General features: G+C 40.4%; 1 protein-coding gene across 1 annotated transcript; it reads right to left on the bottom strand.

Annotated features, from left to right (window-relative positions):
- Positions 1-27,849, bottom strand: LOC139309821 (vomeronasal type-2 receptor 26-like). The gene is made up of 9 exons (XM_070934024.1): positions 27,506-27,849; positions 25,474-25,765; positions 21,958-22,185; positions 21,356-21,465; positions 7,358-7,598; positions 6,152-6,376; positions 4,119-4,215; positions 2,073-2,965; positions 1-348 (listed from the first exon to the last, which is right to left on the bottom strand). Exons 1-9 carry the CDS (start codon positions 27,847-27,849, stop codon positions 1-3), a joined length of 2,778 nt encoding a protein of 925 aa, XP_070790125.1.
- Positions 27,850-27,908: the final 59 nt, after the last annotated feature.

Below are 27,908 nucleotides of genomic sequence, written 5' to 3'. Positions count from 1 at the left end.
CTACCAAGGCTCTTTTGTGTTGAGATCTGGCCTCAGGATAATAATATAGCACTTCGGGATGAAGATGCAGCCCAGCAGTCCCGCACTGGAAGCTAAAATGGAGAAGACCTGAACAGCCACCATGTACTTCCCTTTGGTGCTCAGGTAGGCAAGCACAAAGGAGATCCAGATGCTACAGAAGACCAGTATGCTGAAGGTGATCAACTTGGCTTCGTTGAAGGCCCCAGGCAGATTCCTGGTCAGGAAAGCCACCGTGAAGCAAATGGCAGCCAGGAAGCCCATGTAGCCAAGGGCTCCATAGAACATAGTAACAGACCCTTCACTGCATTGCAGGATGATCTGTCCAGGCTGAGAGTGGAAGTCAGCATCGGGGAAAGGGGGAGAGACTCCTAACCATATGGAGCAAATTAGAGCTTGAATCCCAGAACAAGAAAGGATGATGGAGTTGGCCAGAGTCTTCCCCTGCCACCTCCTCATAGTGTTGCCTGGCTTTGTGGCCAAGAAGGCCAACACCACTTTGATTGTCTTATAGAGATATGTCACTTTTGTAATGGATCCCATCAAATAAGAAAGCATCTCAGGTGCCTTTGAGGCAGCCAAATAGTCTGATCCACAATGATACATTAAAATGTTCATATGTTGGAGATATAGTCATTATTGTGAAGACAAAATCCAAGTCAGGAGAAATCCATAGGATAGCCATTACTTAATATTTGTTGGAAAGTCAGAATTGCAGCCTCCAACCAAAGACTGGACATCAACCATTTTTGTAATTCAGATACCAATCAAGTTTTGAGAATTGGGGAAAAATAAATCTTGCTCATTGTTTTCAACAGATAAGTACAACTAAATATGTCCTTGTGGAAAGGCTTAGGAAATCACTCAAGAAATAGGCAGCTTTTGTATTTAATAAAGCAGAAAACATCTTTTTTTTTTTAAATGATTTATATCCCGCCCTTCTCCAGAGACTCAGGGCGGCTTACAATGCATTAAGCAATAGCCTTCATACCTTTGTATATTTATACAAAGTCAGCTAATTGCCCCCACAAACTGGGTCCTCAATTTACCTACCTTAGAAAGGATGGAAGGCTGAGTCAACCTTGAGCCTTGGCGAGATTCGATCTTACTTTAATTGCAGGCAGCTGGTGTTAAATTACAGTGCTTCCGTCTGTTGAGCTATCCAGGCTCCATCTTTAAACAAATCATTAAGATAAATACTTTCATTCCTCAATCATGCTTAGCTTAAGTTTTTTCTCTCTACTTGAACTGAAAATGGAAATTCATGTCTCAAAATCAGTTAAGCTGGGGAATCCATAATCATTTCTTAGCTTCAGAGAGGCATTGAGTTCTCTGCTGCAAGGAATAGAACATAGAATAATAGAGCGGGAAGGGACCTTGGAGGTCTTGTAGTCCAACCATTTGCTCAAGCAGGAGACCCAATACGATTTGGACAAATAGCTGTCCAGCCTCTTCTTGAAAATCTCCATTGATGCATTACCTTACTAACAATGTTTCCAGCCTACACCAATGTCAGTAGACTCAAGTTGGGAACAACAAGACAAACCAAGAAATGTCAAACATAATATAACCTATATTCATTTTATTAATTTTATTTTCCTTGTTTAATTTCATTCAGTTTTACTGAAATTGCCCAATATAATCATGCATTCTTGTATTTTCGAGTGACAGTGTCCTGAAGCTGTAAGGTGAAAAGAGATTATTGAATTGTAAACAAAGTACAAGGAAAAGTAAGCATAATTTCTGGGAATAAAAAAACCCCAAACCCAAAACATTTATAATACAAACTAATGGATTTTGAGGCCTACGTTTGTAAAATATCATGTGGAAGAAGTTCAGCCTCTATTTTGTTTTTATCACCATACCCCAAATCTAACCCAGAGTAGTAGGGGAAAAGATGCAAGTTGAATTTTTTAAATGTACAACACAATACAAAATACAATACAAAATAAAATTGTTGTGAAGGTTCCGACAGATGTCGGAATTTGTCATGAAGAATCTTAAATTATCATCTTCAAATACAAAAAGTAGCATCCCCAGCATTTTTATTTTACTTTTAATATAAGCTGCTCCTTTGTGTTGAGATCTGGCCTCAGGGTAATAATGTAGCACTTGGGGATGAAGATGCAGCCCAGCAGCCCTGCACCAGATGCCAAGATGGAGAAGACCTGCACAGCTACCATGTATTTCCCTTTAGTACTCAAATAGGTGGGTACAAAAGAGACCCAGACACTGCAGAAGACCAGCATGCTGAAAGTGATCAGCTTGGCTTCGTTGAAGGTCCCAGGGAGATTCCTGGCAAGGAAAGCCACAATAAAGCAGATGCCAGCCAGGAAGCCCATGTAGCCCAGGGCTACATAAAACATGGTAACAGAGCCTTCATTGCATTGCAGAATGATTTCTCCAGGCAGGGAGTGCGGGTCAGAGTCAGGGAAGGGGGGAGAGACTCCTAGCCAGGTGGAGCCAATGAGTGCTTGAATCCCAGCACAACAAAGTATAAGGGAGTTGGCCAGAGTCTTCCCCAGCCACCTCTTCATGGTGTTGCCTGGCTTTGTGGCCAGGAAGGCCAACACTACTGTGATTGTCTTCGCTAAGACTGAGGAGACAGCAGTTGAGAAGACGATGCTGAAAACAGTTTGACGGAGAAGACACGTGACTTTCCTTGGCTGGCCAATGAAGAGGAAGGAGGTCAGGAAAGAGAACAATAAGGAGATCAGGAGGATGTAAGAGAGGTCCCTGTTGTTGGCCTTGACTATTGGAGTTTCCAAGTATCTAATGAAGATTGCTAAGACAAGCAGTGTGGCTAACGACAAGAAGAGGGCAAAGGAAGTCAGGATCATCCCCAGAAGTTCTCTGTACGATAAAAAGGTTATGATCTTGGGGATGCACTGATCTCGTTTCTCATTTGGATACTGATCCTCTGGACATTTGATGCACACTTTTGCATCTGCAAAGAAGAGAGATGAGATAAATGTGATTTATCCACTTCCTGAAATGTTGGCCTTTTCCCCTTCTGTCTCCCTTGTCCACCATTATCTTCTCTTCCGTAAATGCATTGTATAAAATTGATCAATTCCATAGATTTTGTTTTTTATATTTTCTGAGCAATCAATTTCATTCAGCGCTACCTTTTCTTGAGAACTTTACCAACTTTACTATTCTTTTTCATGTGGCTGTGTTTTTAGCACTTTTCCCTAAATATGCCCTCTTGAATTTGTTAAGAAACCTTGCTAAAAGAATAGAATAGAATAGAATAGAATAGAATAGAATAGAATAGAATAGAATGCAATGCAATGCAATGCAATGCAATAGAATAATAGAGTTGGAAGGGACCTTGGAGGTCTTCTAGTCCAACCCCCTGCCTAGGCAGGAAACCCTACACCACTTCAGACAAATGGTTATCCAGCATCTTCTTAAAAACTTCCAGTGTTGGAGCATTTAGAACTTCTGGAGGCAAGTTGTTCCACTGATTAATTGTTCTAACTGTCAGGAAATTTCTCCTTAGTTCTAAGTTGCTTCTCTCCTTGATTATTTTCCACCCGTTGCTTCTTGTCCGGCCCTCAGGTGCTTTGGAGAATAGCTTGACTCTCTTTTCTTTGTTGCAACCCCTGAGATATTGGAACACTGCTATCATGTTTCCCCTAGTCCTTCTTTTCATTAAACTAGCATTTCATTAAACTAGCAAATATCAGAATTGAATGTGCAAAGTTATATCCTTTTCTCATATAAAGGTCCCAGTGGTGGGTTTCGCTTACCTTTGCTACCGGTTCGCTTGTGCGTGTGCCACTTCTGCACATGTGCAGAAGCTTCTGCTTTTGTGCAGATTGTATTTTATGATGTCCGGGTGGGCGGAGCCTCCCGCTGTTGCTGCTACCAGTTCAAGAACCGGTAGCAACCCACCACTGAAAGATCCTCAATTAACTTTATGAAACTAGTTCTGGATTTTAAGACAAGGAGGCAAAAAAAATATGAAAGACCCCCACCAGAGAAATCAGACTTTCCCACTGAATACTTTGAGAGACTACAGTGACCACTCCCACTGGGGAAACCTCCCTTTCAGAGCCACTTAACTTCCTGAGTGGATATGGTCCCTTCCGCACAAGAAACACAGTCGTAGCAGCAAAGGAGTTCCCCTTCCCGAGGTACCTTGACAAATCCTGGACGGCAACTCTCCACACACTTGGATTCAGGGAGAGACTAAGGGAAAACAGGAGGAACATTGAGGACAATGTGTAGGAAATGTGTTGGGTGTATCCTTGTTAATTCTGATAGCCACCTGGTGGCTTTATCTTTGATGGACAGAGATGGGTTATAGCACCATCTGATGGGGTGCTGACAGGAATTGTACAGATGGAAATATGGTTCTCAAGACAAAGGAGTCTGAAACACTTGTAACTCCAGAGCAAGAACACTTGGAAGTGGCTCAGGAAGACACCTCCCTAATTCACTGGAGTATCAGAAGGGGAGGGAGATAGTAGAATCAGTCCTGAAAGATAATATCATTAGAATCAGTTTTGTCTGACTTTGTCTGACTTTGGCCTGTGAAATGTTAAAGAATTGGGGAAGAAAAATATGCTTCACCTGGTTGAGCCATTTTGGGGACACCATTGCATCCTGGTCAACAGTAAACATGGTTTCTCCAGATCCTTGTTTTGCTAGGCTCCCAAATTTTGACCAGACAACTGACTTGTTGGGAAACTGGGCTGAACTCATGATATCAAGATCAGCAGCCAGATCTCCACTCTGATCCAGATATAATCTATTCTGTGAGTTATTGTGAACCTTGAACAGGTTTTGCAGGAAATGATGAAGCTGAAATAACAAAGATGAGGGAAGAACACAGAAAACAGGACATGAATTCCAATAGTATAATTCTTAATAATTACAAAGTTCTGGATAGGTTCTTACAATAATGCTTAATATTAGCAGGGATTTCTGTATGGGTGCAATTAACCCAATCAACGCTTTCTTTGGGTTACTTAAAACTGTTATCTGAGATCCTAAATTGACTAAAACAGTCCTGGCAAATGATGGAGGTCATCACTTGTGGGATCATTAATCCTTCCAGGAAATGCCTCACTGAATGTCTTGAACACTTTCTCCTTATGAAGGTAGTGGAAGGAACCAATAAAGAGGAATAATGGGCAATCCGGTTTTATAAAAATCCATAGGGAAATTGATAAATTAGAGTCACAGGAATATTGGAGGAAAAATACCTTGTTACTTTGGAGTTCTTGATTTTAGGTACTAACGGAGAACATAGCAAACACTTGCCTTGGGAATTCAAACAACAAATACTAATAAACTCCATGGCAGAGGTGGGTTTCAGCAGGTTCTGACCAGTTCTGGGGAACCGGTAGTGGAAATTTTGAGTAGTTCGGAGAACCGGTAAATACCACCTCTGTCTGGCCCCGCCCCCATATATTCTCTGCCTCCCAAGTCCCAGCTGATTGGGAGGAAATGGGGATTTTGCAGTAACCTTCTCCTGGAGTGGGATGGGAATGGAGATTTTACAGTATCCTTCCCCTGCCATGCCCACCAAGCCATACCACGCCCACCAAGCCACTCCCACAGAACTGGTATAAAATTTTTTGAATCTCACCATTGCTCCATGGCATTGGGAAGAGATGCATATAAGGAATTTCCTTTATTATTATTTTTTTTTAAATAAAGGAAAAGTCTGTGGCAATAAAGTGAAGGACCTCAGAAAGTTTATCAATTTGTTGAATTTTTTCTAAATCTAAATGAATTCAAATTCATATAATACCTGGATATCAGGATAAAGCAATCAAACTTAAGAGCAAATTTCAATAAAGCAAAATTAATGGAAAAAAGAGCTCAGGATGTAACATTAAAAAATAGGATATTACAAGAAAAATCACAAGAAACTCCAATAACGCAAAGAGGAGAGGAGGAGAGGAGAAGCTAACTCTCTATATTAAAATGAAGAGCTGAAAAATAAAAGTAGAGGAAAATTAATAGCAGACGGAAAGAGAGATAGCCGGAAAGTGGGAAATGCATGCAGTTAGTCCAGGACTACAGTCAGGAAAACTGAAGCTCTGGACAAAATAATGAACTTCCAGTTAAAAAAAGAGAAAAGTGTGGCATTACAGGGTTGTACAAAAGGAAATACCTGCCATGGCTGTAAATGCTGAGCAGCCAACCTATTTTTTTCATCCTTCACTTTCCTCTTGGATCTGGATGAATAGGCAGCATTTAAGGCCCTGGCTACACTCCAGATGGAGCGATGGATGAGGAAGCTGTCCAGAGACAGGATTCCTTCAATCTCCTCTTGGGACAGACTTTCTACATCCTTAATCTCTGGGCATCTTGTCCAGCCTTTCACGGACAAGCCATGCTTGGAATAAGAACAAACAAACGCTTTGTCCATAAAGTCTATGGCAGAATAATAAATAGACCTAACATCCTTATATTTGGTATTTCTGCCATTCTGGTTTAAGAAGGAAATATAGCCATAGATGAATGGAATAATCTGTGAATTATACTGTAAATCGAAAGTAATATCCCACATAGCTGAAGTGAGCCAGACCTTCCCAATTGTGGCTTTCGTGCAGAATTCAATTATTTTCTGCATAATCATTATTCCCATTATGAAGGTATCAATCGCTGCGAAATAAACAAAGACATTGACTTGTGTCCATTTGCACAATTTAAAAGGTTCAAGGCGTACTTCATTGACAGCTACAGGGATGTTTTGGGATAAAACAACACAGATGCCATTCCTGACCAGCAGAGGAGTCAAACTTCTCATGAACCTCTCTCCACCATCAGAGTCTGGTGCAATCAGATTGATCATCGTCCACCTGAAATGCTGGAGCAGTTTGATAATTGTGGGGTACTGAGCTCCTTCTTTGGGGACCACTCGGTAGAAAAAAGGGAAGAGAAATTTATCACTCTGAGCCTGTGACAGAAAAGTATAACTGATCTGGAAAAAAAATAAGTGTGGGTTATATGCTGAGTCAAATCCAAGCCAAAATAATAGCAGATGAAATCTGTGGTAAAAAATGGTGTTTCTTATACAATGGTGGAAGTTTGTATACTTAGTCTATTCATAGGTTGCACCTCCTCCCAAACAACCTTGAATTTGAAGTGTTTCTTCCTGTGTCTTATGGACATGAGCACAAATAGGAGGAACATAGCTAGAAGAGTGTTTTCAATCTGGCTGCTTTGACCCTTTGTTCTCTGGCTGAATCCAGAGCCACTTCGATTGCAATAAGCTTCATATTTCCGTGATCAAAAGCTTTCCTTGAGATTCATGGAGGATTCAGAGTAGATTTAGATTGCAAAAACATGCAGACTCTGAGAGGCACATACAAACCTGTGGAATTTTATAAATTCCCAGCATATTTGGTATCTGGATGGAGATATCAGCACTGGACCCATCCAAAATGACCAAGGGTCTATTATGACTTCCACATCTGTAGTTTGGAATATTTGCCTCTCCAGTAGATAGCAAATCGAGCAAGGCATCTGAAGTCATCATTGGGTTGAAATGGTTGTCATGGAGGTTGTAGCCCAGGGAGATGTTGGGTAAGACCTGGAGATCCTGGTTGATCTCCCTGAAGGTAAATAGAAAGGAGGCAATTTTCCAGCGAAACAGAGCTGCTTTCCTGCAAATATATACATTTTACACCATCATTAATGATTAAGCATTGAAGATTTTTCTGCAGTGGCCCCTACTCTATGGAATATCCTCTCCTCAGAGATCAGAATGGCCCCGACCCTGTTAGTCTTTCATACGGACCTGAAGACCTGACTATGTCTTCAGGCTTGGGGGTCTGAATGTATTAAGGGCCACACTTCCTGACTGGTCAAGTATTTTGCTCCTATGTATCTTTAATCTGGATGCTTCTGTTGTTTTTGTTGTTTAAAGATTTTTTTGGGGGGGAGGGGTATTTTAATTGTAACATATGAATGAATGAATGAATGAATGAATGAATGAATGAATGAATGAATGAATGAGATCTCATGTTTATATCCCTTTAATTACATAGGGTTTTTCTGTTTGTCTACATCTTCCATATCTCACCAACCAACATGTCAAACTTCATGTCTGCATATACAGTAGTAAACCATCAGCCCTACGGTTTAACATCATCACAATCATCATTTACCCAAAAATTTTCTGAAAGAGCTTTCTGAGTAAGAACTATGGAGTTACAAAGAATAGCGAAAATAACAATGAAATAAAATGCATTTTAGGTAGCAAAGAAAGTGCATTATAAAGCAGGAAGAAACCATTGTAATAGAGTTCTTTCACATCAGAAAAGGTGAAATGTATCAATGTTGGGACGTTCAGTCCCAATGATGTTCTCTGATGGAGTAAGAAGTCTAGCGAGGGGCATCCAGGGATGAAAGGTCTGGAGGATGTGATGCCAGGAGCGTTGAAGACAATGATTCCACTTTGGGTAAGGGAGATCCAGCAGGTCCTCAGGATTCCTTGCCTGATTCTAGAATCCTGAAGTTCACCCACCCATCCAGTCCCAAGCAGAGACAGGCTTTTAAGGCTCTCAAGAACTGAGGGATAGCTCTGTGCAGAGTTGCCAAAAGGCAGCCCAGCAGAAGAGCTGACTCTAGTGTGTAACACACCCCCATTGTGCATTGGGGTAGAGTCCCAGCTGGTTCATTTTTGGGCTCCTCTCTGGGCAGAAACACTGAGAACAACTTCTCAAGATTCAGCATTGCTGCGTTTGGCTTGCTGTTCCAAACCTGGATTCCATCTAGGCAACTGCTGTCTCCACCCCATTCCTCCTTGCATATTTTGCCTGTTCACTGGAGGTCTTGGGTTTTGACTCAAGTCCAGCCTGTTGACTACAGTTTCAGTCACTGCCTTGAGATGCTGTTAAAAGCATCTCTCTCTCTCTCTCTCTCTCTCTCCCCCTCCTTCCCTCCCTCCCAAAAAGCTTTCTTATCACTAAACTGTTGGAAGCTTGCTTTCTTCTGTGCAAGTCTTGGCACAGAAAATCATAGATGTCCTTTCAGGTCCTTTCTCTTCCAGAAAAGATGGTGCATGACATCTAATGGTTCAATGTCTTATTTACAGTGCAGGGTGAAAAGAAAGAGTTTTTTTGACAGGTGCTAATCTAGACTTGATGGGCTGCTACCAGGGAGCTAATCTATCTGACAGATGCTAATCTAGCTGAGGTGCTACCAGGGAGGGAGGTCACCACTTTCTGAGCTGTGAAATAGCTTCTGTGCTTCCAAAGCTTTTCCTAATGGTTGCCTTCTCCTTCTCCCTTTGAAATGTCCACCCCTTCCTCTTGGTTCTGCAAGGCTGTCTGTCAGACACTGGGAAGCAACTATCCCAAGTCTCCATCACCTTCTCGGTTCCAGAAGAAAGGGAGGTCACTTTCAAATCTCCCCCACAGAATTTAATGCCCACATTGACAATACTTCCTGTTTAATGATCAATTATGGGTTTGTGTGTATGGGCAAGGAGGGAAGACCTGCTCTGCTATCTCAGTTAAGGTTTCTCTGTTCAGATAAGGTAAAAGAAAATGGGTGTCTGGTTCTCCACTAAAGGGAGATAGGACTCTGTCGCCATTGAAAAGAGACCTCAAAAGACAGGAGGAGGGCTGATGCCTTTGCAGTGATGCATCCCAAACTTTTATCCTCCAAGAGCAACCAACTGAGGAAGCCTGATCTAACCTGAAAATGTACACAAAAGACGTTGCTTCCAATGCTATTATTCTCTGATTCTAGGATTTGAAGGCAGCAACGGATGAAGGATGACAATGAAACAGTGCAGTGACACCTGGGGTTGTCTGGAAGCCTGCAAACCAGCAGAAAAACAAGCCTCATTGTAACTGAGATGACCTACCCGGAAACTTTTATGGAAGGGGTCCTGCTGAAATCGTAAGGTTGCAATACTGCATTCGTTACCCCGATGACCCCGCCCAGAAGAAGGTCTCCCTGCTTGTAATAATTCAGTGGATCAAGCTCATTCCTCTTCAGATTCAGAGGGCATTTCCAAGTGAGCTTCCTGTTGGCTGTGTGAGGAAGCAGCATGAGAAGGAGAAGCAAAAGGACCATTTGTCTGCCTGAATCAATCCTCTGCCTTGCAGCTTTTTTTTCTTTTTCTCAAAGGAAGCAGAAACCAACACCTCGTTGTAAAAGGATTGGAGATTTTCCCTATTTTCCTAAGTCAAATGGGGTCCTGTGGATGCACCAAAGGGGAGGGGGGGTCAATTCACTGGCACAGAACATGCTTGCTCTCCAACACTCATCGTGGTTCTTTAGGCATGTAGCATTTCTCCTCTAGTATTCAGCTCTTGTCCTTTAGGCTGATGTTTACATCCATAACTCTCTTTGGGGGCCGTTCCTTGGAGTCTGGCACAAGGGAATGAGCAAACAACTATGATTTTGATAATGGGAAGGAGAAAAAGCATCACTCTAAACTCTGCCTAATGCTATGGTGCCTAAAGGTAAAGATTCCCCTCACACAAATGTGCTAGTCGTTCCCGACTCTAGAGGGCGCTACTCATCTCCGTTTCAAAGCCAAAGAGCCAGCACTGTCTGAAGATGTCTCTGTGGTCATTTGGCCGGCATGACTAAACTCCAAAGGCACACAGAACGCTCTTACCTTCCCACCAAAGGTGGTCTGTATTTTTCTACTTGCATTTTTTTTTAATGTGCTTTCGAAGGTTGGCAGAAGCTGAGACAAGTAACAGGAGCTCACCCCATTACGCGGCACTAGGGATTCGAACCACTGAACTGCCGACCTTTCAATCGACAAGCTCAGTGTCTTAGCCATTGAGCCACTGCGTCCCATTTTATGGTGCTTAGGAAGAAATTAAAATGTTCTAATGAGTGAGATAAAAGAGCTTAGCCAGCTTCTTAGAATCATAGTATGGATGAGTTGGAAGGGATCTGTAGATCATCTAGCTTGACCACCTGCCCTCTTCCTCAGTCCCGCCATCTGGCATTGCTTCATTGTTGTGTCCCAGAGCATATGCTGAGTCTGTCAAACCATATGGGACAGGCAAAGACTGCAGGAAACAGTCATTCCTTCAAAGGAGCCTTGGTGGAGCAGCGGACTAAAGCGCTGTTAAATAGCACTTAGCTGCCAGCTGCCTGCAATTACTGCGAGTTCAAATCTCACCAAGCTCAAGGTTGACTCAGCCTTCCATCCTTCTGAGGTAGGTGAAATGAGGACCCGGATTGTGGGGGCAATAAGCTGACTTTGTTTAAAAAACAACACCGCTTGGGGGGGGCGAAAGCCCTACTAAGCAGGTATACACAAAAGTATGAAGGCTATTGCTTAATGCATTGTAAGCCACCCTGAGTCCCCGGAGAAGGGCAGCATATAAATTGAACCAATAAATAAACAATAAATAAATAAATGGCCAGACTACATGCCAGAGAGGATTTTGTACATGAAACTGAGCACCTTAAATCACAACCAGAAGCCAGATGGCACCCAGTGCAACTCATAAAGTACATCCAGGCAATGCCCATAACTGCCAGTGACACTGAATTTTGGACCGTCTGTAGGTTCTGAGGGATCTTCAAGGGCAGCTCCATGTAGAACCCATTGCATTAGCCTTCCAATTGTATGGTTAATTTTATCCCCAGAAGAAAATCTTGTAAGCTTAGTTTGCCTGAAGTCATTCAATGAGTCTCCACACCAAAGAGTGGATTAAACCTGAGTCTCTGCAGTCCTAATATACCGTATTTTTCAGACTATAAGATGTACCTCTCCCTCCAAAAGTGGGTGAAAATTTAGGTGCATCTTATAAAAACTGAATATGGGCGTTTTTGGCCTCCCAAACCCTCTCTGTGTTATGTTTTTGCCCTCCCTGGCCCCCAGAACATTCTGCAATGCTCTACACAACCTGTTTTTCCCAAAAATGACCTGTTCTGGGGCTCCCAAGCCCTCCGCGCATCACATTTTTGCCCAAAAGCACTCTGCAGGCCAAAAACGGGTGTGTTTTTGGTGAAAATGGGCCCATTTTTGGCTAACACGGGCTGTGCGGACCACTGCAGAGTGCTTCTGGGGGCCTGGGAGGGTGGAAACGTGACACACGGATGCCAAAAAGTATTTTTTCTTCTTTTCGTCCTATAAATTTAGGTGTGTCTTATAGTCTGGTGCATTTTATAATCCAAAAAATACGGTAATACAAATATACATATATACATACATACATACATACATACATACATACATACATACATATACACATACACATACACATACACACACACACAATATAATGATAGATAGATAGATAGATAGATAGATAGATAGATAGATAGATAGATAATATAATTATATAATTGTATGTATGTATGTATGTATGTATGTAAGTAATAGAATGTTTCAGCATTGACACTGCTTAGGTGATTTTCCCAGCCAGTTGGGCTAATTTTGGAGATACGTTCTGGAAAATTTCAGACATATGCCTATTGTGGTTTGTGGGCTATTTCAGGCTACTTTGAAGAGCATAGAGAGTTTCTGGGCAATATATAAAACTGCCATGAATGATAATTGCAAAATGCATCACAGTGACACACATGACATGGCATGATGAGTCAGGTCGACTTGTCTCCTCCCATCTCACTGCACCACCAGAATCTCATGCCCTAAATCCCACCTTCTCCTTTCTCCGCCCACTTTCCACCTCATCTCCCAAGGACCCCTTTTCAAAACTGGAGGGGGGCTCATGGCTTGCAACCTCCAACCTCCCTCCCCTTAATATTCAGACTCCCCAATCTCTCCTGAACATTTCGCATCCCAACGTCAAAGCCTCCACACCATTTGTCTTCCTCCCACCTGTCTCCTTCCATTTCACCTTTGTGGGTGGCTTTTACAGATGGAGAGCTCTTCTTCTGTCAACCAGCAGAGGCCACACACCAACCAAAAGGCTTTTGAATTTTTTTTTCTTTCACAGAAACTAGGAATATGGGATAGGCTAGACAGTGCTAGGGCAGACAGTCAGCTGAGAACTGACAAAGAGTAAGAGTTTGCCAGTCCTGTCATGAAGGGTAAGGCTATAAAAATGTCTGCTGCAGGAAATTCCTCACCAGAATATCAGAATAACAGGAACCTTGGAGGTCTTCTAGTCCAAATCCCTGCTCAGACAGCAAACTCTATGCCATTTCAGACAAAGGGTGATCCAGTCTCTTCTTAAAAACATCAGTGTTGGAGCATCCACAAGGGAGGTTGGAGGTTGCAAGCCATGAGCCCCCCTCCAGTTTTGAAAAGGGGTCCTTGGGAGATGAGGTGGAAAGTGGGCGGAGAAAGGAGAAGCTGGGATTTAGGGCATGAGATTCTGGTGGTGCAGTGAGATGGGAGGAGACAAGTCGACCTGACTCATCATGCTATGTCATGTGTGTCACTGTGATGCATTTTGCAATTATCATTCATGGCAGTTTTATATATTGCCCAGAAACTCTCTATGCTCTTGAAAGTAGCTCGAAATAGCCCACAAACCACAGTAGAGATATGTCTGAAATTTTCCAGAATGTATCTCCAAAATTAGCCCAACTGGCTGGGAAAATCACCCAAGCAGTGTCAATGCTGAAACATTCTATTACTTACTTACATACATACATACATACAATTATATAATTATTCTATCTATCTATCTATCTATCTATCTATCTATCTATCTATCTATCTATCTATCTATCTATCTATCTACCTACCTACCTACCTACCTACCTACCTACCTACCTACCTACCTACCTACCTATCTATCTATCTATCTATCTATCTATCTATCTATCTATCTATCTATCTATCTATCTGTAATTATATTGTTTGTGTATGTGTGTATGTGTATGTGTAAATTAATGCAGTAAAATATCTGTTGACACAGGCAATGTTAGTAAATTGAATCCACCTCTCCCTCTTCTTCCAATTGAATGGCAATATCACTTTTAAGGATCTGACAGCTTCCTTCTTTTCTTTTCCTTTTCTTTCTCTGCAGAATTATTTGGTCCTTGGATTCACATGATAGACTATTCTTAACTTGGGAGGGTTACCTCAGGAGTGGGTTTCACTTACTTTCGCTACCGGTTCACTCATGCGCACGAGCTTGCTTCGCTCATGCACAGAAGCTTCTGTGCATGCACAGAGCGTATTTAATGATGTCCAGTTGGGTGGGTGGAGCCTCTCACCGCTGTTGCTACCAGTTCGCCTGAACTGGGGCAAACCAGTAGCAACCTACCACTGGGTTACCTCTTTATGAACACTTACATTTTCATACACTGTCTCTCTCAAAGGGAGTTTGCTTTATATTGCCTTACCTGCCAAGTAGCAACTAAGACAACTTCATTCAAAGAGACAGCAGGATAAAATTTGAGTTTGAACAGAGCCTCAGGACTCGTTTCAACACAGAGGGGTTCACAATCACTCCCCCAAAGTCAAATTCCCCCTGTCAGACACTTCCAGTCATTGCTCAGTTGAGTTCTCTGCAGGAAAGCTGACAATTGAATGAAAAAGGGGGCCACACACATTTAACAATCACATACTATTTATTTATTTATTTATTTATTTATTTATTTATTTATTTATTTATTTATTTATTTATTTTTGAATTTGTATACCTCCCTTCTCCCTAAGGACTCAGGGCGGTGTCCAGCCACATAAAAACATAGACTACAAATATTAAAACACCATTAAAAGATATATATAAATTTGGTCCCATAATTAAAAACAGTAACAAACCAATTAAAACATTTAAAAAGTGTTAGGCCAGCCCGGCTTGCTGGAAAAAGAGAGTTTTAAGGGCACGGCGGAAGGCACCGAGGTCTTGGATTCTCCTTATCTCTGGGGGCAGCTGATTCCAGAGGGTAGGTACCCCTACAGAGAAGGCCCTCCCCCTGGGGGTCACCAACCTACATTGTTTGGCTGATGGCACCCCGAGGAGGCCCTCTCTGTGGGAGCGCACGGGTCAATGGGAGGCTGTCGGTAGCAGCAGGCGGTCTCGAAGATAACTAGTTCCTATGCCATGGAACGCTTTAAAGGTGATAACCAACACCTTGAAGCGCACCCGGAAGACCACTGGGAGCCAGTGCAGCTCACGCAGGAGAGGTGTTATATGGGAGCACCAGGTAGCTCCTGTGACTACCCTACTATTGCCTGGCACACGCTCCTAAATTGTGCTCTTTATTGGAAGCAGGAAAGGACATGGGATCAAATTCTTCCCAACAATATAGGGCACCCTGCTATTGTCCAGGGTCCCAGCTCAAAAATTGTGAATCCCATTTCTGACACCAGTTTCCGTGGAATCAAAACACACGATCCAAAGCAAAGCAATCAAAGCTCACTGCAGTCCTTATTACATAGCACATACTGGGAGTGGATCGGGGTGGGTTTCATTTACCTTTGCTACCAGTTCGCTCGTGCACACATGCTTGCTTCACTCGCACGTGCACCACTTTTGCGCATGCGCAGATCGTATTTGATGATGTCCAGTTGATGGGCGGAGCCTCCTGCTGCTGCTGCTATCGGTTCGCCCGAACCAGGGCGAACTGGTAGCAACCCACCACTGGAGTGATCTTGTCAAAAAAAGAGAAAAAAAATAGTGAGAAACTCCTTCAAACAAGGAATTCACTCACATCCAACTCACAGAATACAATTCTTTATTGGGATGGGATTTTAATGAGTGATCCTTAAAGTTGTAAGCTGTCCAGTGGCACCTATGGGTGAATGTGGCAGCCTTACGAATTTATTTAATGAGGATATATAAATATTTATACATTTCAGAAAGGAGGGCGAAAGGATGCAAAACAGGAGAAGAAAAGAGGGCATACATACATAAATATTAACACGAGAAAACTCAGATTACATCTTGCCCTTCTATTATCTACAAAGTAAAAATGGCCTTAGTTATAAGGAGCATTTTCATCTTCAGATTCCAGGGTTGCTATGAGAACATTTGATAGAACTTATCACTCTCAGCTGCAAGGCCACATTCCTTACATCTCCATTTGCCTAATAAAAAGTCCCATTCATCCAAAAGCTAAATTTATCTACACTATTGTGACTAAAAATAAGATGGTGTATTGGTTCCTTTGGGATTATAAAGGGATATAAATAAGAGTTCATTTAGAAATAAGACGGATGGCTCACCCCATGGGCATCTTGAACCTTTCCTTCACATATTTGTTGATTTTAAAACAAAGTATTATTTATTGCTTTAATTTCTGACCTTTTTTCTCAGTTGGAAGCGGTCTAGATTCATCTCTACCCAAGATGGGCAGCATTTAGGTTTAATAAATGAATAAACCAACAAACATTAAATGATCAAACCTTGACATTTTTGAAAAACAATAGATTTCTAAAAGTCATTTTTTACAAATTTTATTTTGACATCAAATGTTCTTTGGTATTCAGGTCAGATCTAAAAATAATAATGTAGCACTTCGCACTGAAGATGAAGCCCAGCAAAGCAGCACTGGAGGCCAAGATGGAGAAGACCTGAACAGCCACCGTGTACTTCCCTTTGGTGCTCAGGTAGGCAGGCACAAAGGACACCCAGACACTGCAGAAGACCAGCATGCTGAAGGAGATCAGCTTGGCTTCGTTGAAGGCCCCAGGGAGGTTCCTGGCCAGGAAAGCCACTGTGAAGCAGACAGCAGACAGGAAGCCCATGTACCCAAGGGCAACATAAAACATGGTGACAGAACCTTCATTGCATTGTAGGATGATCTCTCTAGGTTGGGAGTTCATGTCAGAGTCAGGGAATGGGGGGAAAGTGCTCAACCAGATGCTGCAAATGACAACTTGAAGGCCAGAACAAGAAAGGACAATGGAATTGGCCAAGCTCTTCCCCAACCATCTCTGCACTTTATTCCCTGGTTTTGTGGCCAAGAAGGCTAACACCACTGTGATGGTTTTGGCCAAGATTGAAGAAATGGCAAGTGAGAAGACAATGCTGAAGGCGGTTTGTTTGAGGAGGCAGGTCACCTTCCTTGGCCGGCCAATGAACAGGAAGGAAGTCAAAATGGAAAGCAGGAGGGAGACCAGGAGGATGTAGGAGAGGTCCCGATTGTTGGCTTTGACAATTGGTGTTTCCATGAATTTAATGAAGATCCCCAAGCCAAAGCCTGTGGTTAAAGAGAGGAACAAGGCAATGGAAGTCAGGATGATCCCCAGATTTTCCTTATAAGAAAGATAACTTTTCATCTTGGGGATACAGTGAACTCGACAGGTGTTTGGATGTTGATCTTCTGGACATTTGGTACATTTGTCTGCATCTGAAAAAGAGCAAGAGTAGAGTCTTCCTTCAACATGTCCTTTAATAAACTGCATTGTTTGGGTAAACCTGTTGTTAGTATGAATGACTGTGTGTAGGTGAAGTCAATATATTTCTTCATTCCCCTCCAGCTAGAACAATTTTTTTCTTTTCTTTTTATGGTTACCATTTCAGCAACTGAATTTGTTGACAGAGAAGAAGGGAAGAAGAAAGGATTCAAGGAAGGTTGGCAGTTCCACCATCTTATCTTTTCATTGCTAAATCTCTTGAAAATTGCAGCCCAGCCTTTTGTCAATGCTTTAAGGCACCAATGGGATCCATCTTATAGTGGAATTAAGTACATGTGAAGGATCACTAAATGTAGCTTATGCCAGCTAAAATGAATAAACACTGATTTTGCCATGGAGAAAGAAACGTCCGGTGGAGTGGCCCTTGAAGAAGAGTTGGATATGGAGTGAGGACATCAAAATGCATTCCTCATTTTTTTATTATCAGAAAGAGGAACATCTTTCAATAATATGAAGGAGGTTTGTCTCAACCCCAACTCATGATTCCTCTTCTCCCCTGCCCTCTTCTCCCCTCTCCTCCCCTCCTCTCCTCTTCTCTCCTCTCCATGGGCCATGAGTTTGAAAATTACTTTAAGAGAAGCCTCCAGCAGAACCTCTTCAATGTCAAACTCAAGAAGTATAAACCCAGGAGTCACCTGAAGCAGACCCAAAAAGGCATCACCTGAACAGATGGAACAGTCAACAGATTATGACATAAGGCTACCAACTCCCCCCTGCCAGCAAGTAGAATGAAGAGCCCATCAAAGACACTCTGTGAGATTCCTGTCAACCCTGAAGCTGACCTGACTGGAGCTATCTTGGAGCTTCTGTGCTGTCACACTGGAGCTGAGGGATAGGGAGGGGGGATTAGAGATAGCTGGGGTTTTGTAGCCAAAATAAAATACTTTCTCTTGGGAACAAAGGACATTCTACCACCTGGCCAGAGGAAGGAGTGATGTCAACAGGCAACCAGACAGTGCCTTGATTGTACCATGTGACTGGTTGTTTTGGGTTTCAGGGAAACCTTTTACTTTTAATTAGGTGAAAACTGTGGGAACTTTCAGTCTGTTTTCTCCTGATCTTTGCCAATATGATATATCCAAAATTCTATCGTTAAATGTAAACGGCTTTAACTCACCATCCAAGCGACATCAAACATTAAAAAAAAAATTGGAAACAAAAAACAGATATTGTGTGCCTCCAGGAGGTACACATAAGAAAACAAGACGAAAAATATGTACAATACAAGAAGTTAGGCAAAGCATATGCAGCTTTGACTGAAGAAAAAAAAAAGAGGGGTTGTGGTATATGTGTCAGCCTCCGCTTTTGCTGCTTTGGTTGCCCGCTATCGCCTTTACTTTTTATTTTGACTTTGGAAAACTTATTAATTAGGATTAGGTCAAATAAAGAAATAAAAGGATTAAACATAAAAAAAGAAGAATACAAGGTCCAAGCATTTGCGGACGACCTTGTCTTCTTCATAGAAGACCCAATAAAAACAACACCAAAATTAATAAAAGAGATAGAGAAATTTGGAAAGGTAGCGGGCTTAAAAATCAATAAAGAAAAGACTAAAATGATAACGAAAAACATGATAGCAAAACAGGTGGAGAAATTAGTAAAAGATTCAGGATTACAAGTAGTTAAAAAGGTGAAATACCTAGGGATACATTTGACAGCCAGAAGTGTAACGATAAAAGAAAATAATTATGACCCTTTGGTTCAAAAAATAAAAGAGGATTTGGCAAAATGGGGGAAATTAAAATTGTCATTGCTGGGAAGAATTGCAGCAATAAAATCGAATATACTGCCAAGACTCCTTTATTTATTCCAAACAATCCCAATAAAATTAGACAAGAAATTCTTTATTAATTTGGATAAAATAACTACTAATTTCGTGTGGGAGGAGAAAAAATCAAGAATTAAATTAAGTATATTACAAGATGATAAAATTAGAGGTGGATTCGGACTTCCAGCATGGGAGAAATATTATAAAGCTTCAAGTTTAACATGGATTAGAGAATGGGTAACATGGGAAATCAAAGATTATTACAATTAGAAGGCCACGATTTAATGAAGGGATGGCATGCCTTTCTATAGAGCCCTAGAAATAAAATATATAAACATTTCAATAATCATGTAATTAGGAAATCATTAATTAGTACATGGCAGGAAACCAAATGTAAACATTATATGAAAGTACCCGGTTGGATATCAACAATAGAAGCAATAACATACCCTAATACAGTATCCAAACAAAAATTGTTAAGATATAGAGAGATACTAGACCCACAAGGAATATTGAAAACAAGAGAGGAATTAAAAGAGCAAGGAATATTAATAAACTGGTGGCCCTACTCACAAATTAAGACAAGCTATAGAAAAGACCAGGAGGAGGGAGGAATAGACCCAAAACCAAATCGATTAGACAAATTATTAGAATCCAAAGAAGAAAAATCAATTTCAAAAATTTACAAATATCTACTAGAATTCGATTTGGCAGAAGAATTGGTTAAAGGACAGATGATAGCTTGGGCAAGGAACATTGGGCACAGTATACAGCTAGAAGAATGGGAAAGGGCATGGGAAAACAATTACAGTATGATAAAATCAGTAGCATATAAGGAGAATCATTATAAAATGTGGTACAGATGGTATCTAGCTCCTTCGAGGTTAGCGAAAATGTACCCGAATGTAAATTCAGCTTGTTGGAAATGTAAGCAAGCTCAGGGTACTTTCTTCCATTCATGGTGGCTTTGCCCAGAAATCAAGAAATATTGGAGGAAAATAAAAACATGGATAGTAGAAATAACAGATCAAGAAATTGAATTAGAACCAGAAATCTTTTTATTAGGCATGATCAAAAGGAACATTAGACAGGACATAAAATACTTAACACTACACATAATTATGGCGGCAAGATTGGTACTAGCACAATTATGGAAAACAGATCGTTTGCCAACAGACCAGGAGATAATTCAAAAAATTTACGCATGCGCAGAAATGGATAAATTAACCTTAAAATTAAAAGACAAGGAAGACTCAAAATATTTTGAAGTATGGAATAGATGGTATAAGTGGATAAATCAAAAGAAAAAAGGGTAAAGACTAAATTTAGGAAAAATCAAAGGTAACAAATAAGCACCGTTAGGTAGATAGAATAAGAAATAAATCACTGTTTATATATGTATGTATATATGTACACACAGGTACATATATTTAGCTTGTCAGTGGAGTTGTGTATTGTATATGCAATTTTACGATTGAGAAAAATTTGTATAATTTTGTATTTTAAAATTTTTAAATTCAATAAAGTTTGTTTTTTTTTAAATTAAAAAAAAAGATATATCCAATAAAGCTATTCTTTGAGGAATTTACCTGCCTCGGAGTTTTGCTTTCTATGGGTCTATTACTTGGAACCCAGACAACTCCTTTAGCAAAGAAATACATACTTTGATTAAAGGCAAGTAGCTACAATGTGAAACTGTGGCTGCCCAAAATGGACACTTGCAAGAATCTGATCAATCCTCTTTCAAAGATCTCTCTTTCAAATAGAGTCATCTCTCTCACAACACTCAACCCTCACTTATCCCATATATTCATCTATGATCTGTATCCCTGTTTGCTTGACCTACATATCAGATTAATCTCCAAGATATTTTCTTTTTTATATATATAAAGGTTTTTTTTTATTTTATAGACAAACATACAACATATAGTCAATCATTCAGTGTATCATCTGAGTACATCTTTGGTGTCTTCTTCTTATTCCTCCAATCTTTATTGTATCTTGATATTATCATTTCATTTATTGTAACATTTCTCCCCCATTTAATACATATTATCTATCCTATATATATATATCTTCTCTAACCAATGATAAAATTGCCCCATATCTTAAAATAATATATTTTCTTATAATTCACTATGACATAAATTTATATATCTTGATCACGACTCAAAGAGGTGGGAACCCTCTGGCCAAGCCTTCCAAAATGCATGTTAATGGAGAATATCAGGATTTCTGATCCTCCCCAAAGTCTGTCCCTTTCTCCTGTCACCCACCTTCCATGGTGGAGATGGATCCTTCTGCACAAGGACGACAATTGTAGCAGCAGATGGACTTCCCTTCCTGAGCCACCTTCATAAATCCAGGAGGACAGCTTTCCACACACCTGGAAGGAGGGAACGGCTGGCCAGAGAGAGGGGGGGAAATAATATCCAGAACATGAATTATTTTATTTCCTAAAATATGTATAAGGAAAAGTTTGGGGATCGCCAATTCAATTCATTGCTAAATTTGAAGACTACAAGAAACTTAGAGCTCCTCAAACTGCTGTGGTTGCTTGCTGTTTCTCTATTTACCTTCTCTTCTAATTTTTCTCCCACTACAATTTTAGATTAAATTCTCAATGTACCTACTGAAAAGAAACTTGAATGGATTTTTGTTTTGACAAAATCAATCACTTTGTCCCATGATATAAATCCAGCTTCCTTCCAGAAGTTTGATGAACAGTTAACTGGAATAGTTAGGAAGATTTTTCTCATAGACACCTGGACATCTAACGGGAAGATGTTTCCTCTCTGGGAGAACTCCACCCCTGCTCCAATTCTGCAATTGTGTTGGAAAGACCTTCAGAAAGAACAGAATAAAGTCTTTTCCCCACCTTGTTCAGCATCTCCATCTTTGCAATAGCATTCAGGTTCCTCATGAACTTGAAATCCAAGGATCCCACTCTTTCTAGCCTCCCAAGTGTCATTATGATAAAAGTCATATTGGGGAAAATCACCATGTTCTCAATGTCCAGGTCTGCTACCAGCTTTCCATTCTCATCCAAATATACCCCATCTATGGAATTATTATAAAACTCAGCAGTTCGAAGGAAAGAATGAAACTGGAATGGAAGAGAAAATGGGCAACGTTACACAGGACATAGAAAGCTCTTTGGTAAGATGCCCCCATTTGAGCTGGCATGAAGGATCTACATGAGGATATAGAATAAAAATCTTGTTAGAAGGACCAAGAACAACATGGAAAATAAGAAGAGTGAAGAATGTTCTTTATCTCTTCCATTTGTAGTTGTCACTGCAGAGTTTGGAAAACCAATGGGAAGTAACCAAAGCAAAGGATAGATGCAGTATGAAGTATTGAGGTTCAAAATTAAAACCCTAAAGGAAATGGAAGTTGTGCTCAACAACACTGAAGGAATGTTGCCAATAAAGCCAAAATGAAATCAGATGCCCCACACAGAAACAATGTTATAAAAAAACTGGTTTACAGGTCAATCGGCAGCTAGGAAGAGAAATTTTTTTGCTGAGTTTGGGGATGAATGTGCGACCTTTGCTCTACTAGTAAGTTGTGGTTATGAAACTCTCCATTGAGGTGACAGATGGGCAACTTGCCATGGAGCAGAGACCCCAATATCTTCATGGTGAAAGATGAACTCTGGTACCAGTTAAGGTCAACTCCTTCAATTTTATGGAACATCTTTGGAATATTTTGTGGAATATTCTTGTTGCTTCCAGACTTTTCCCAGTCCAACCTTCATCTTCTCACCTGACCTTAGCCTGCTTAGCTTCTTGGCCCAAAGAGGCTTCTACTGGGAGCTTTGAGCCGGGGAAGGAAAATCAAAGGGATTCTTAGCCAAAGAATGAGTCCCACTCTGGGTAAAGCCCAGGAAGTGAGAGAGTGACAGATGTTAGACAGCTTAATATACAGAACACACATTTTTAGACTGTGTGCAACATGGTAATGGTACTGCTTATAAAAAAAAGTCAAAGAAGAAAGAGATGGAAGAATAATATTTTTACAAAGAAGCATGTAAAAAACAATCGGAGAAGAAATGAGCAGGGTGAAATTAATTGCAGAAAGGAGAGCAGTGAAAAATTGAAATTTCACATAATTTTTATATTCCAAATACAGTATAATTATTGTCAATGGTAACATAGATTCTCAAGTGCAATGGAGAGCTATGCAATAGAAAATAAGTACCTGCCATGCCTTCAGCTTTGGAGTTTTCACGTTTTTACCAGTTTTAAACGTGTTCCTGGATCTGGATAAATAAGCTGCATGTAAGGCCCTTGCCACAGCCCAGACTGTATTGTAAATTAAATAGCTGTCCCGAGTCAGGATTGGATCCATCTCCTTTTCCCTGAGAGCTTCCAGATCTTCTCTTTGCCTGCACCGTCTCCAGACTTTCACCCAAAAGGCATCATTGGTGTAGGAACACAGGAAGGAAGTCTCTACATAGTATCTCATAAAAGAATGAAACTTCAACTGCCTACCATACTTTGCAAATTGATTTTTCTGCATAGGAAAGGAAAATATGCTATGGAAGTATTTGACTGGAAAAGATTGTTTTTTCAAATAAATAGTGAAGTCCCAGCGGATTGTGGTGAGCAGGACTTTTCCTCTAGGAGGTTCTGTAATCCTTTCAAATACTAGATTCAGAAGCAAAATTCCTACATTGAATGAACTCAAGTCTGCAGCAAAAATAAAGACATTGATCTTTCTCCAACTGCGGAATAAATGCCACTCTATCTTCGCTTCCTGAGAAGCTGGGGAAAAGGTTTGTGATAAAACTGGGCAAATGCCATTCCTGCTCAACAGAGAAGCCAACATCCTGATGAATCTTTGTCCGTTCTCAGTGTCTGGAGCAAGGAGACCCACCAAGGTCCACCTGAAATGGAGGACCAGCTTCACCATCCCTGGATATTGGGCTCCTTCGGCAGGGAGCATTGGGTAGAAGAAAGGATTTTCATCACTCAGAACCTGGGAGTCAAAACCGTGACTGATCTGAAATTGAAAAAAAAAGTTAACTTTATTATTTTTTTTTTGAGAGAGATCATAAAAACAATATCCAGCCCAAATGGAGGAATTGTTCTACTCCTGGTTATTCTGTTTACATTGCCTCTCTTCTCACTTCAATAGCAATAGCAAAAATACTTAGACTTATATACCGCTTCACAACCTCTCTAAGTGGTTTACAGAATCAGCATATTGTCTCCAACAATCTGGGTCCACATTTTACCCACCTCAGAAGGATGGAAGGCTGAGTCAACCTTGAGCAGCAGTCAGCAGAAATAGCCTGCAGTACTGCATTCTAACCACTGAGCCACCGCAGCTCTTCAATGAAGCATTTGGCTATTGCAAATCACTAGCAGAGATGCATCGTCTGCATTACGAGTGTGCCAGAGAGAGGATTTTTTGCTTCGATCCTTCTCTACTATCTGATAGAACCGTCATCCTTATTCCATGCAATTCCCACAATAGAACTTTGCTCTTCATTTACAGCAGAGGATGTCTGGCTGTAAGTTGCATGTCTAAGAGGGCTGGGAAAATATCTACAGAGTCCTCACATCCTGGATATAAATTGTTTCAACTTCTACCCTCAAAACGACACTATAGGGCATTGCACAGCAGAACAACTAGACACAAGTACAATTTTTTCCCGAATGCCATCACTCTGCTTAACAACTAATTCCCACAACACTGTGAAATAATTTACTAAGACTGTTGTCAGCTTTGGAAGTCATATTTGGACGGAAGCTTCCACGTTGCCACCTGTGTGGGAAAGTAGGAGGGGGGATTTTTGTAGAAGGATTGGTTTTAGACAAAATAGCATTCTTCCTTTCGGTTAAGGTCAGGACAATCCTGCATCTGGAGAAGGAGTGGTTGGAGTGCTGTCTTGAGATGGGACGGATGGTGATTGGAGCATGTGATCATCTGAGGAGTGAGGGGATGGTTTGGGGGTTTTGATTTACTGAGGGAAAACCCGGACCTCTCAGATTCAGGTTTTCCCAGATGTGCCACTATACCTACTCAATTAAAAAGAACTTTGAGAAATTCTTGCTTCAGAGTTTTTAATGGGGGAGGGGTTGTTTCTATTATTCTTGTCTTCCTTACTAGTATCTATCTCTTTCCCCTTATTACTATAACCATGTCGCTTGTATCTTTCAATTTATATTATTTTTATTTGTTTCCCTGTACGATTTGATAGTTTATCAGTAACCTTGACTATCACTAAGTCTTGTAAATTTTTATTCTTGATGAATGTATTTTATTCTCCTTATGTACACTGAGAGCATATATACCAAAGACAAATTCCTTGTGTGTCCAATCACACTTGGCCAATAAAGAATTCTATTCTATTCTAAAAATGGTCTTCAAAAGAAAGGCAAACCTGTGGGACTTTGTAGGTTTCCAACATGGTTGAAATCTGGATGGAGATGTCAGTACCAGCCGCTTCAAGGACAGCCACCATGTTTTTCTGCTTTCCACAGCTGTAGTTGGGAACGTTGGCCTCCCCCTCTGAAAGCAGGTCCAGCAAAGCCTCTGAGGTCATTTGTGCTGTGAAATAATTGTCATAGATGTTGTATCCCAGGGTGACATTGAACAAAATGTTGGGATTCTTGTTGATTGCTTGGATTGCGAAAAGGAAGGATAGCATTTTCCAGTACTCTGATGATGGTCTCCTGAAAGTATGAATGTATCAGGACATAATCAATGGAAGCAACATTTTAATGAACTGTTAAATTTAACAATTGTATTTTTAATCCACCTAAGCCTGAGAGGTTTGGAGGCATTTTTAAATCCCATTCACCCAAAAAAATCTCACTTATTGAATAGAACTCTGGGATACTTTCCATTTTTCTTTTATTTTTGGATACCGAATGCATATTATTTCTGAGTTAGCCTTGTTATTGTTAGCTTTCTCTAATTCTTTTTTAAATTGATATTTATAAAGAATTGTTTAAGAAAATGAAATATTAATCAAAAGAAAAAAGGAAGAAAAAATAGAGAAAGGAAGGAAAGGTCCAAGAATTCTTTAAAAAAAAAAAAAAACCTGATTTCCCACCTTCTTTACAACAGATATTTTTTTTTCATTTCTGCAAATTCTACATTTTTCACAATCTAGTCCTCCACTGTGAGAATCTTGCCACAGTTACCATTTATAAACACTATGAATGTTATCTCATTCTTTGCTCAGAAGTCCCAGTAAAAAAGAATTTTAGTTTCTTCCCAATTTTTAGTCTTTCAAGTTCTTTGCATTGTGTCAATTTGTATCTAAAATTTCTGAGCTTTCTCACAAGTCCACCCTGCATGAAAAAATGTTTCCCCATTCTTTTCACAAACCTTACATTGGTTTGAAATATGTTTAGCCATTCTTTATTATTTCTCTAATTTCCTATACTAAGAATACATCATCTTATGTCAAAAAAATTCTCTTAACCTATGACAGAGTGTAAACCGAATATCAATTACCCAAATTGTCTACATCTTTATTTAAAACCTGAATTTAACAGTGAATTCAGTCATACAAATTGAGCCTGTTCATCCTCTGTTTCAAATCTTTAAAACTTTATACATTTTTGTTATTACATGTTCACCATTTTTACATAATTCAGTTTCAAATTCAGTTTAGCTTATTCTTCATATTGTCCTTTTTCTTGCTGTTGCATTAAGATTTCAGACTGACTTTCAATCACTTTCTATGCCTTTGCCTATTTATCTATCCAATAATTAATCATTGGAAGTGTGACCTATTATTCCACATGAAATATAAAATCATTAAAGGACACATTCAGACACAGACACCCACAATGTCACATAAAACAAGCAACTATGACTGTTAACAAATGCAGTAAGTGCTAAATTTCTGGAGGTGTTTATAGGACCCACATGTCTACCATAGAGACTTAGCTGACAAACAACTCATTGTATGATTGGGATGCTGGCATCCCCTCAAATGAAATTCACATATTTAAGAAAAGTCCATTCTAAACTGGGACCCATTCATTTAATTGGTGGTACAGAATGAAATCATCAAGCTTATCTCATTTTTACTTCAGAGAAAAAAATTCAACATTTCTACATTTTTCTATCCATTCTGATGACCTTATTGGGCATGAGAGTGTTAGAAGAGAAGAACCATCCTCTCTTCTCCATCCACAGTCCAGCTCTGCTGAGAGAATGTCAAGAAAAGCAAATGCTTCTTCAAAATCAAGAAAATCGGAAGATCTCTACTGATTACTTCTTTGAGAATTTCAAATCAGGCTCATCAGCTGAAAAGGATGAGCCAAGGATGAACTGAGACAGAAAGAGAGAAAAACTAGCAGATCAAAGAGATCATTCATTGTAAGAGAGGGAGCTGAAACTTTAGAACTTAGGGTGGAATGGAGAGGCTCTAAGTCTGTGCACGAAATTTGACATACCAAGCATGAGTCAAAGGAGATTTGTTGAAGCTTAATGGTTCAAATCGCATCCTTGTTGCAGAGACAATGCCACCAATGAGAAACTCTCCTGGCTTGTAATAGTTCTCTGGATGCACCTGGTCCCTCTTCAGAGTCAGGAGGCATTTGGCTCTGAGACTTGCCAGAACTTCCTGGGGCAGCAGAAGTAGCAGAAGCAGCAGCAACATGACTTGTGTTCCTGATGGAGTCTCCAGCCTCGCTTTGAAGACACAGTGATAGGAAGAGGTGGAAGAAACCAAAGCCCTCTTTCGAGACAGAAGCTCCAAAGATTTCCTAATCCTGACAGAGTCTGTGCAAGTCTTCATATCTGTATCCCCTGCCTGTCATAAAAGCTTTCAAGGTTCTCTATTTCTTCAGGGCCATT

This window comes from Pituophis catenifer, unplaced genomic scaffold (genome assembly GCF_029215685.1).
Source record: "Pituophis catenifer annectens isolate HBS135680 unplaced genomic scaffold, rPitCat1.0.hap2 SCAF_2, whole genome shotgun sequence".
In the NCBI taxonomy this organism is placed as follows: domain Eukaryota; kingdom Metazoa; phylum Chordata; class Lepidosauria; order Squamata; family Colubridae; genus Pituophis; species Pituophis catenifer.
This window is presented reverse-complemented; position numbering and strand designations above follow the sequence as displayed.

Bases quoted from the DNA above. Each gene is read 5' to 3' on its own strand.
- LOC139309821 (XM_070934024.1), bottom strand. From the start codon at position 27,849: ATGAAGACTTGCACAGACTCTGTCAGGATTAGGAAATCTTTGGAGCTT. The intron at 25,766-27,505 runs GTATGTCAAATT...TCATACTTTCAG, and splicing joins TCTCCTTTGACTCATGCTTG to GAGACCATCATCAGAGTACT. The intron at 7,599-21,355 runs GTGGGTGACAGG...ATTTACCTTCAG, and splicing joins ATCCATCTCCACCATGGAAG to GGAGATCAACCAGGATCTCC.